General features: G+C 40.5%; 1 protein-coding gene across 3 annotated transcripts in view; it reads left to right on the top strand.

Annotated features, from left to right (window-relative positions):
* The first annotated feature begins 3075 nt into the window (after positions 1-3075).
* The window catches only part of whrna (whirlin a), a 153319-nt gene continuing 143896 nt past the window's right edge, over positions 3076-12498 (top strand). For 2 of the 3 annotated variants that reach the window (XM_086053739.1, XM_086053738.1), the window contains exon 1: positions 3076-4813. In XM_086053739.1, coding sequence (XP_085909865.1) covers positions 4070-4813 — 744 coding nt within the window. In that variant the 5' untranslated portion in view covers positions 3076-4069. The remainder of the gene's footprint in view (positions 4814-12498) is intronic. The other variant, XM_086053740.1, reaches the window with a different exon arrangement.

Here is a 12498-nt window from a genome sequence, read left to right as displayed (position 1 = left end):
ATCTAAGGAGGCCACCTTGCCTTAGTTAACGTTTTGGTTTTTGCAACCACTGCAGATCAAAATCTGAATGATATTGCAAGACGAATATTCTATGCACTGACCTGATGAAAGTTGAATGTTTTTGTGGTGGATGCTTTCTTACATCCGATGTATACGTAAAAAAGCATTTCAGAAAAAGAACATCATATCCATAGTGAAACAAGGCTGTGGTAGTGTGATGATCTGGCGCTGCTCTGCTTCTTCAGGACCTGGACGACTTACTTGCTATGATTGATGGAACTCTCAGTTCTACTCCACACAATCAAGTTTTTGTCTGAATGGCCCGAAAAACAATACTGCAAAGAAGAGTGGGCTGAAACGTCTCGACTGAGATGTTTAAGACTCAATGGCAGTTATAGACAACGCTTGATTTCAGTTGTTATTGCTGAGGGTTGGCTCGACAATTTAATAGATATACGAGGGTAGGGTTTTTTTCACGCAGGTAGCTTTGAATTTTTTTTTGTCCTTAATAAATATAAATATCATTTAAAAACTGCAATTTTTGTTGCCTTATGTTATCTTTGTCTTGATAATCTAAAAATAGATAGTAGGGAAAATATGCAACAACAAAAAAGATTGAGTAGAGGGCAAATACAGTTTGATGCCACTGTATTTATGAATAAATCAACATTTGTATGTTTTTTTTTTGCTCTTTAAAACTTTGGTGTTTCGACTGAAAATAATCATAATCACACAATTTGGACTGGTTACTTATTTAGAACCCCGTAAAATCCATTCAATGTCATCAATTATTATACCTGTCAAACGCGGGCTGTGCCGAATCTTACAAAAGTTGTCATTTTCCCGTACATTTTTGTTTATACTGTAATCTTACACAGTATACAGTATCTGTATATAATCTTACACAGTATTTATCGCTCGGCTAGAGAGGTGGGGGAAACAATTTTTTTTTCTCCTATATATAATTGTACACAGTATTTATCAGTCGGGGGGAGGAGGGGGATTGCAAGTGAAAGTCGGACGAAGTTTCCAGAATCAGAGAGGTGGACAGGTCCAGAGTGGCGGTAGCAACGTAGTTTGCCCGCGATTCGGAATGTACGGCGTACATGTTTGAAAAGGTGTCTCCGCCAGTACAAATTACGCCGAACACGTACAACTTGACAGGTATGAATTATCATTTAATCTGATGTGTGTCCGGTTTGTGGTCTCTTTACATTAGCTGTCCTTCACTAGTTGAGTTACAATTTGGGTCCTTGAGAGATTATTTATGGAGGTTTAGCCTAAAGCTGCAATGTGGTGACGGGTTCAGGTGCCCGGGTTATCAATCATGAAAGCAACACTGACAATATTTACTGCTACGGGAACTGCTGTGCTCAGCTATGGTTTGTAAAGACGACATATCTAAAGTACATTGTTAGTATAATGTGCTCTACTGTATGTAGCAGCCCATGAAGTCTTGATAAAGCTGTCTACTACGAAAAGAATTATACCCCTGCCTCGTATAATGGAATGGGTTATCCATCAGGTGGTATCATAAGCCTCAGATTAAAGCTGTCACTTATGTAATAAATGACTTGAGTGCTCTTGATTACACATGTTTCCTGAAGCTGTGTCATCTTTGTGTGTGGGTGTGTGTGTGTGTGTGTGTGTGTATGTGACATTTGTTACGTCAGCTTGATTAGGAGTCAAAGAGGACAGATTTATCCCTTTCACTCTTAATCGTGAATATTGTTCAAAATATGCTATTAAGCGGGATCAGGAACTATAAAAATCAATGATACTTGGGGTACTTGCAGAGAAAAAAAAAACAATGCCTTGTAAAGTAATTATGGTGTGCGTGTTTCTATGGATCTTCCTGGCTACGGTTTGGGATAACTTAACATGAATTTTTAATGACGGGGAGGCATTTCCATGTCAGTCTTGATCACCAGTACCCACTATATGCTTGAGGACTTGCCTGCTGCAAGAAGAAAAGAGCAGGCAAAATTCTCTTGGACTTCTCCTACCATGGAAGCCAGTAGTAGCGCCTTTTCCATTTCCTTCCCCCAGGTTGGTGCTATCAGTCATTGCACACCAAGAATACTGTACCGCACATTCCAACATCTTTTCGCCACATTTGTTCAGACACTGTAATTAATATGTCATTGGTGGAATCGGTGGACTCATGAAACAACCTCAAAGGAGTAGTGGTAAAAAGCACAATGACTCTTATTTCTTCACAATTTATTTACTGCTTTTTACTTAGGTTGCTGTTTGTATTTTGAGTAAATGTTTTGCATTTTATGAAACCCTGACAGTGATTGGTGTCAAAAGCAATAATTTCTCAGCCATGACAACTACTGACCATTGTGTAGAATCAAATGAAACTCTTGGAAGAGAACGGAAATGGGTAATCTACTCATTTTAGTTATGTTATGTCCCTAGTGAGAGACGGAATTCTGATTGTGGCTATTGGTTAAGTAAATAGCGTGTTTTGGAAGTGAAGTAATAAACTGTTCTAATGTTGAAATTATAAGATTAAATGTGTGTTGTGCTCCCGAATTTGTAACGCATTACGAGGCTCAGTAAGAGTAATGCCATTACAGTAACAGTAACAATACACCCAAAATGTTAACGGCAACTCAATTACATTACTTTGTTACTGCCCAAATGTAATATTTTACTGTACTGTGTTACTTTTGTAACGCGTTACTCCCAACACTGAATACAAAGCAATAAAGAATCAAAGGAACATTGTTATATAACAAACATACATGCAATACAGTTAGCAACACATTTGAGAGCACATATCTGTAACAGGTTGTTTTGCAGCTCCTGCCTTGACAACAGTAATCGTGTGTTAATGTTAAATCGACTACGGTCTTTCTAACGAACGGGGAAAGGGGCAGTGACGTATGCCATAAAGCAGTCAGCACATTCGTAGTTTTTGTGTGGCAGGGTTCCTACCACCCGCCTCAAAGTTGTTTCGTGCCAGCGATACAGACCCCCTCAGGCCATGGCAAAGTTACCGTTCAACTAGTTGTAAGTCAATGTTTCATCAAAAGAGTTATGAAAATATTTTATGAAAGTTGAAATCCTACCTAGTGTTGCTTTAAAAAAACAGCAATGAACACATATATTTGAACTTTGAGTTCTTTTGTCATAACTTGACAATAAGTGAGTCGTTATTCACTCATAAAGCTAAAGGGTCAAATCACATCCAGTCAACACAAGTCCACTATAATGTCAGGATGCATTGTGTAACACCAATGACGAGGCTCAGACAGGAGCTAATCTTAGACTTGGTTCTACTAATTGAGAAGCGCTTTTTAGCTTATCTTGCTGCCGTCATGCGTGCTCGTGCGCGTGCGCCGGGGGCTATAAATAATCCACGAGAACCAAAAAGTACGTCACTTCCTCACAGGCGCGTCAGGCTTGGGAGCAGGCAGCTCTTCACTGTCACAGTCGGTCTCCACTCGGTCGCTGTAGTAACGCGTGGGAAGCGGAGGCAGCGATCTGCAGCTCCCTTCGACCGATAATTGTAACACCACCTGCCCACACGCTTCATTTTTGGTGGTGAAGTCATGACCGGTATACTTAGTTTTTACCACCTTGACGTTGTTTGGAACTAATCACCACAAGAGGAACAATACGCAAAAGCTGGAACTTTTTACCGTTTTTTTTTTTTTTTTTTTTTGTTCGTCGTAAAAAAAGAAGCCCCATAGTGCAGTTGGTCGGCGCTTTGGTGGCTTTCGGTGTTCGTTCCGCTTGGAAGCAGTAGACGAGGAGGCGGACACCAGAGAAGCGGCTACTCGCTGGCCACCTGACCCTCAGGAAAACAAGACGGCGGCTAATGACACCAAGCTACCACACTGACTGTGCGAACTTTGCGCAAGGTTGATGCTTGGTTAGCCCGTTGAGTTCCCTCGTTGCCTCGGGAAGTGCACTTTAATTTCATTCTCCCAGCGAAGACGTACGTGTCTGTGCGCTACGTCGCTGCGCCCACCATGCCAAGCGCCGGTGTAATCCCGAGGCAGGAGCCCGCAACGCCTGCGCTCTAACGTGCACCCGGTGTGGCGCCGCTGCCGGGATGAGCACCACCGACCTGGAGCGCGTGTCGCTCAGCTCCTCGGCCAACTCGGTGGCCTCGAGTGCGCGGACGCTCTCGGCCAACGTGAAGAAGCTTCACAACGCGCTCAACCTGCTGCTGAACGACTTCGAGAGGGAGCAGTTCATCCACTGCCTCAATGTCTACCACTCCAAGCGCAACGTGTACGACTTGGTGCAGACCCTCAACGTCATCCTCAACGCGCCCAGCAAGCGACAACTTCTCCCCATGCTGCGGCTTGTCATCCCGCGGTCTGACCAGCTGCTCTTCGAGCAGTACACCTCGGAGGGCCTCTACCTGAAATCGGATTTAGTTGCAAGCAACGGTACCGCCGAGCCCCCGTCGGGCCACTTCCCCGGCGCCAGCCCGACTCCCCCGGCTCACTACTCCCAGGACAACACAGCCGAGTTCCAGTTGGCGTTGCGCGGCTCACCGGATAGCTTCAGCACCAGCAGCGACGGGACAGCTCCCCTGGTACCGCTGCTCGGCAGGAACTTCATCCACGAGCCACCGGGCGAGCTGCGGCAGGTGACCATGAAGCGGCACAAGAGCAACGAGGGCCTGGGTTTCAGTATCCGAGGTGGCTCGGAGCACGGCGTGGGTATCTACGTGTCCCTGGTGGAACCGGGGAGCCTGGCGGAGAAAGAGGGTCTCCGGATCGGGGACCAGATCATGAAAGTCAACGATAAAGTCTTTGACAAAGTCTCCCACGCTGAAGCAGTTAAGGTAATTGCCTTTTTCTTTTCTTTCTTTTTTGAAACGCGTCACATCGACAGCACTTTTAGAAGCACATTCTCACGAACATGGCTCAATCGAGTTCATAATGTTGACTAAAAGGCCCAAGAAAAGCAAAATTGTTGAAGGTAATTAGTACGAGGCTTCGGTGGGTGATGAGTTGTTAACTTGTTTGACGAGGTTGTTATGCAACCACAGAAGTTTAATGCAATAAAAACATGTGTGTTTGCTTGGATGTTTGTATGGAAGGAAGAGTGTTTTGTAGCCATCCATCAATCCATTTTGTGTACCGCTTGTCTTGTTCGGGGTCACTGTGAGCTGGAGCCAGTCCCAACTGACTTTGGGTCAAAGGCATACTACACTAGTTGCCTATCGATGGCAGGGTACACGTACACGCACACACACCCACACACACAGAACCATTCACATTCACACTGTCACCAAGTGAGAAGTGACTAAGCTTGTGGCTGTCTTTGCAAAGCCCATGAAAATAAAGACTTGGACCACTTAGGCCCGAGACACTTGTCTGTTTGTCCATGAGCATCAAGGCAGCCCATTAGCAAATGAGGTGATGAAAGAGTGTGGCTGATTTGTGTGTAGCGCTGATTGATTTAAAAGGAGCGAATGTCAATAACTTGGCTTTATGTGTACTGAGCTACTGAACATGTCTCTTGTCTTCTTGTATTATCCATTTCTATGCGCTTTTCTTCCTGTATAACCATTTGTTATTGATTACACAACTACAGTACTGTTTTACATCCTTTTAAACCAGTGGTAAATAGTCTCATAATATGGATTCTTTGGGCTTTATAACGACCCAAGCCACTTGTTACCTTTGATTTTCCATCCATCCATTTTGTACAGTGCTTGTCCTCGGTAGGGTCTTGGTTGAACTGTAGTCTATCCTGGCAGACTTTATGCTAGAAATAGAGTACATCCTGGACTGGAACCAGCCAAATGGAGGGCACATAACCATTCACACTCACATTCACACTTACAGTATGGGCAACTTCAAGTCTTTATCTTGCCTACCATGTGGAATGTGGGAGGAAGCAACTGTAGAGTACCTGGAGAAAACCCACGCAAGCGCAATGAGAACATGTCAACTGCTGAGCCATGATCTGAGGACAGAACCTTTCATATGTTAGGCGGACGTGCTAACCACTTGTCCTCCGTTTTAACAGTTCTGTTGAACGCAACATAAAGCCATTCTGACTTATACAAAGGGGTGCACATAATTTTTTTCATGGGTTACTCACAGGAGTGCCAGGAGATTGACGTTGGTACTCACTAGTGGTTCAACGGATCACATAAGTCACGGTTCAGATGGGTCACGGATTTTGAGTCACGGATCGGATTGTGTTTCGGATCAGCAAAAAACAAAAAAGAAAAAAAGATAGTTAGAACTTTGAACTCATTTATTTTAGAAAACACTTTTGCCCATTAAAAAAAACTCCTAATGTTTAATATGGCCATTCAGGATTTAAGAACGCAATATACACTGTATAAGAATAAAATAAGAATGCTCTTACCAGACATTTTGAGCTGAATGTTTTCTTAAAATTATTTAATGAGAAAAAGTGTTTTTATGAAATAAATGAAGACAAGGTTTTATTTTATTATTTTTCATCATGAAAAAGACCTTGAAGTGCAATTTAAGGTACCTTCCTTTACTCATATACAGCGCATTACAAAATAGTAAAAAAGAAGTTAAAAAAAAAAGTAAGCCAGGGAACAGCTGTTGAACTACCAGCCAGGCACTTGTTGCTAATGATAACAGTTGCTAGCCACTAACGCCAGCGTACTTAACTAGCGTTTGTTAGCTTCCTAAATTAGCGACTGAATATGACTTCGGGATGGCGTTGTGTTGATGTAGGTGGCAAGCTGAGACGTCGAAAACTAAAGTCAAGTTAGCTGTTACGCCACCATGGAGGTCAACTTCAAAGTAAAAGTCTACTAAGGCATTGGCATCAATGACGCAATGTATTATTTGGTAAGCCTTATTTTGAAGTTAGCCTTTGCGGAGGAGGCGGCCATTTTGTCACTTTCTGTCAACTGAGAATGACATCAAAGTTGCTCAGGGCTCAGCTAACGACCAATCATGGCTCAGCTTCAAAAAACCGGTGAGCTGTGATTGATCATTACCTGAGCCCTGAGCAACTGTGATGTCATTCTCAGTTGACAGAAAATGACAAAATGGCCATCCCCCAAAACGGTGGATTTTGCTGCTTAACTCATATTCCAGAAATGCAATATTACTCATAATGCAATGTTTAGACTAGTGGAGGCACATAGAACATATCAAGACACATTTGGGGTTGACTTCCTCTTCAACACATCAGTGACAGTCTAAGTAAGTAAAAAATAGTGGTTCTTAGCCTCTGAGTGGTTGGCCAACCCTGTTATAAAATGTTGAACCTTAGTAACATCTTGAGTCAGTACTTAAAATAACCTGGATTTGTACAAGGCTCAGACATATGTTGTGAGAAGAATTTAAAGTTGTTCTATGCTGAATAAAAGTGTCAGTCGTAGTTTCCAGTGAGGACTTCAAGTTCACCAACCGTGAAATGATATCTAATACTTTTACCTAAAGGAACATTGTATTTTTTAATACTCCACTTAGTCATGAAGCAACTAAAGTTGTTGAAGGTATCCCTTCTTTTGTTGACAATTACTGCCCCGGCAGCATTTGCTCTAATGCCAGCATATTGTAGTTGCAGATGGATTTTCGAATCATTTAGGTTTTCACCATCAATTGGATGTATGAATATGAATATATTTCAGTATACTATGTTTTCTTCTGGATGACTGTCTCACTTGCCTCACTGTTCCATATTTCATAAGAGTGACCTCTCCTAACTGACCTTTCTGTTGGTAAACATGCACAATGTCTAAGAAACCAATACAAGCTCTGTATCAGATATGCCGCTACAAAGTTAATAATGCCCCGTATTGATTGACACGGAGACTTTTTACCTTCGTATGATTCATATTGTGGTTTTTGTTTCCAATGGTGGGACTTGCATGCCATAATAATGAGAGGTGTTTCTTATATTTCAGTGCGCACGAGTAATGGCTTGTGTGCCTGCGCACCTGTGATAAAGTTGATTTCATACTGTCGGCCACGAATATAACCGAATTGACCGCACGCGTTCTATTCATGCAATTTTCTTCACATTTTTAAAATGGTTTCTGGTCTTTGAATACATGGCAACTGATTACAGCAGCTGTAAATGCTCTCTTTTGGAGTAAATGAGGTAGTGCTTTTTATTTCTCAGCAATGTCTGAGATGTGACAGGGGTAGGAAAGGATATGAATAAGTCTGTAAAGCGTTATACTCTGGCGTCTCTGTATTGCGTTCATGTTTGGAAGTGCCATTTTTCTGCCAATCCTCGTCTCCGTGTTTGCTCACCGATTATGTAAAATGTGTCAGCACGAAAAATTCAACTCCCACGTATTGCTAACTTTACCTGGCACTTCAGTGACTTCCTATTTATTTCAGTATCTGCTTCACGAGTACATACTGTATTTTACAACACGTTCAACAACTGTGGTTGGTCTATTGCCGTCAGGTACAGTATGCAACCATTTTCTTTCCTGACTGCATTTATTTGTCTGGCAGCCAGCCAAACGAGAGGCTCTGCCTGAGATAAAAATCTCTGGAGGTCATTAATTCTCAAGTTTGCTTATTTTTTTATGCCTTCTCAGTTTAGACTAAATGTTATTAGCAGCGTTTACAACTGTACACATTTTAACCTCTTCACCACAAGTGACTACAAGCAGGGCGGTTTCTCTCAATTCTGCACCCACGAAAGAAAATGGAATATGTTGATCTTGTTGCAGTGGACATCTTAGATTGCAATTTCATAAACAATGCCGAATGATATTTTTTGGTTTGGTATTTTTCTTAAAGATTTATTTTTCTCAAATTTTTCTCTAATACTTTCTTCACACCTGGCGAGATAGTAGATAGTACAAACAGAATAACATTTGTAGCGTAGTACTGTAGAAGTGCACAGGTCATTCTTTTAATGGGGAAAAAAAGTGCCTGGGGTTGCAGGAATATAACTGGAGTTCCACTCCACCCTGCAGCTGGCATTAGTGTCAATGTTGAATACTTTTTGAATGCTATTAAAGCATGCGGGAGAAGTAAAACTTTTTCAAAGGGTTTTTGTTTTTTTATAAAGCCCAATATAATATTTTTTTTTTTTTTACCTATGGGTCTGGAATGTATCTCCTATGATGAATGGTCTCAACCCAATAGAGCGTGCTTTTCACATACTCACAAGACCAAAGTAAAGGTGGCAAGACCCACAAAGAGAAAATTAATGTGACAACAATCATATCAATTGTCAAACTGCTACCAAGCACTCGAAAATTGTTGTTGACTATTTTATTGTAGATTTATTGTGCTGGTGTACGAACAAAAGAAAAAAAAAAACCTCATTGCCCAAACACTTCTGGACTTCGTAATTGTTAAGTACCCCCCCGGCCAAATAAAACATGGCAAGTGTTAAATTAATATGCGGGTTTAAATAATTATCGAACACATTTAATAAATACATAAGCAGGATAAATAAATGACAAATTAAATGGGAAGACACTTTCTTTTTTTTTTTTAAATTCTGCTCTAGATGAGATCGCCTGTGATTGAAAGTCGAAGCGATGGAAGTTGGTCCACTGTTTTAAACTGGGGTCGGTTACATAAAGCAGGTTCAACAAACTCTTGAGTCCAATCCTGAAGTTTGAGTTCCTCTACTCGGAGATAGGAAATTCTGAGTTTCAGGTTCCAGAACAGCTGATTGGAATCAGTTTACTCAACTTGGAGTACTGTATGTTCACCTAAAGTTCAGCGCGTGCACCACAATTTATGAAAAGATAGTATCCATGAAGACCCGATTCGACAAGTCACCATGGCAACGGGGAAGATGCATGGGAAAACATTGCTGCTTGGGCCAATGCGGAAGTTTCAATGTACACTGAAATAAATGGTGTGTTGAATTTACTCACTTTTATTTTGTCAAAAGGTAAAACAAAATAAAATCATCTGGATCAAAATACATTTATTTTGTAGATGAATGGTCTACTTAAAAAAACGTATCTGGATCCAGATGATTAGATTTCGTGCAACCACTTGAAGAAATAAAAATTGAGTAAATTCAACAAACTTTTTTCAGTGTATCACAATAATATAACATAATGGAAGTCTATTAATTCATTTAATTTACTGTAGGTGCAATCTCATTTTACATTAAATTCCAATACATTTTTTAAACAGATGTATAGCCTACATCTACTTACATTTTTTAAGTAGACATATAGTCTACTTAAAAAATCTGGATTCAGATGATTTTATTTCATGCAACCACATTGAAGAAAATTGAGTAAATTCAACAAACTTTTTTCAATGTATGTAGATGATGAACTGTCACGTGAAACTTTCGCCTCCCAGAGCAAAGTCTTATAATTGATCAGCTTTCGGGCTTACATATACACTATGGCAGCACAGAACGACCCTGAAGTGAACAAGGTTGTGTTTGCTAAAACGTCATTCATAGATCGCGCAAATAATATTACAGTCGACGATGCCGATTTTGCATAAAAATGCAAAGTATAGTCTGATTTCGAATTTTTGCTACACTTGATCAGATTGCTGTAAAGTTTATTTACAATAGTTGTTGACCAAATTAGGATGTTTGGGCAGAAGTGGCTTTTTTCCTCGCTCTTGCCGAGTGTATGAATCACACGTCTTGGCAAAGTGGTGATGAGTGCTGAAATACTAATCAGTAATTAAATCACTAATTAAATCATCTTGTCTCATTCCACAGACAAAGACGATAATTGTATCCCACTGGATATCACATGAAGTGCCGTAGCTATAGAACAGTTTCACACCACTAATTATAACCACATACAGTATATAATTGGGTTTTTTTTTCCATTCACAGACATACCGAGGCTTAGCAACAACTCTGAATTGCATTTTAGCTCCTGGCTTATTTAACAGAGATGATGTCACATTCAAATAAGATGCTCAGTGGATTTATGCCATTGGGACACCAAGAATGCCTGATTCAATCACCTCCTCTTGAATTAAACTCTCATAGAACTTCATTACTTCTATAATTATATATGTTTTGTACACATTACCATTGAATCCAATGCCCGTTTTTTCCTGGGTAAGGTATCTCTAGTTTGTATAGTATGTTATCACCTCACCAGTGTTTTAAGGCTTTCAAGACCCAAGTTGAACATTTCGACTTAATTCATCGGAACATCAACATTTCTTCCTCTACGCAGGAATTTGTTATCGGCAAACCCAAAGAGGATAACAATAAAGCACTTCTAGAATTAAACAAGTGGGTGAGAAAATAGTTTGACTAAATGGGCTGAGACGCTTCCGTTGCTGATTTAACAATTCTGTTAAGAACATTTCTTTGTTATTCTGTGACACTGTTAAAATTAACAACTGTAAAGAGATCCACCTTTTGGCGTTCTTCGCAAGTGATGCTATTGCTTTTGTCATCCCTTTGCCACTCTGCGTGCTACATGTCGGAGTATATTGAGATTTGGCACGTCGTTTAGTCTTTGTGAGACGGTTCAATGCAGTACTGGAGGAACATCAGCCAACACAAGCTGAGACAACGTGGCCGTTTGAGCAAATTTAATTGATAGACGGATCAGGAAAATTAGCCAACCTTTCTTCATGGTTATTGCGACTCCTTGTTTAGCACGTCATTGTGCCATTGGGCTAATTTAATTGCATTTGCATATGGATTGCATGCATTTTTGTGAAACTTTCCACGACTTTCAACACAACCATTTTCAGTTGTTTGTTTTAGGGTGACTCTCTTTAGTTCCTTCTTGGGTAAAACACATGCTCTAAATAGTTTAAGTCTGGAAATGGAATTGTCCAGTCTCATACATTGCGCTTATTTCTCCTGATGAAGTCATTTGTTGTTTTGGCATTGTGCTTTGGGTTATTACCTTGCTGCCACGACGAAGGCTTTGGCAGTCTGTTTGGTTGCATCTTTCTTCAAATTGCTGGACTTTTATTTTGAGCTTTCATTTTGCCCCTACCATCATGTTGTTCATTAATGAAAATGAATGAAGAGCAAGCCATGCAAGGCCAAGTCACGACATTACCTCTGCTGAGTGTCACAGATGAGCTCAGACTTTTTCCCCGTGAAAATGTACGCTTTTCGTCACTTCAGTAAAGGTTATCTTTAAAACTTTTCCCTGCTCCACAGTTATTAAAGCGTGTCAACGTAATTTTCAGACAAATTTCTGCACGGCCTTTGTAATCTTCAATGGATTGCAGCTTCCCGGGGTTCTGTTCGTGAGTGTTCAACAATAAGTACATTTTGAACGAGCTCTTTTACTTTGGAGGTTGCTGATGATGATACTAACAAAATATATTTTGTATCTTTTTTTTTATTACTCTAAAAATGTATCTTTCATCAGCTTCTGTGCTTATCCTTGATCTGTCTAACTGTTATTAAGTGCACCAGTGGTCTCTTCTTCAGGACATTCCAAATGTTTATGTTTTTGCTGAATGTTTGTATAATTGCTATGATAGAATTTACATCTTCACCAAACATCTTAATTGTTTGTTTTTCATTGATGGTCACATCTGTTTATTCATTTATTGTATGAAGGTACAGTGAAATTTTTTT

Source organism: Filicampus tigris, chromosome 15 (assembly GCF_054856515.1).
Source record: "Filicampus tigris isolate MCC_2025a chromosome 15, RoL_Ftig_1.0, whole genome shotgun sequence".
Lineage (NCBI taxonomy): Eukaryota > Metazoa > Chordata > Actinopteri > Syngnathiformes > Syngnathidae > Filicampus > Filicampus tigris.
This window is presented reverse-complemented; position numbering and strand designations above follow the sequence as displayed.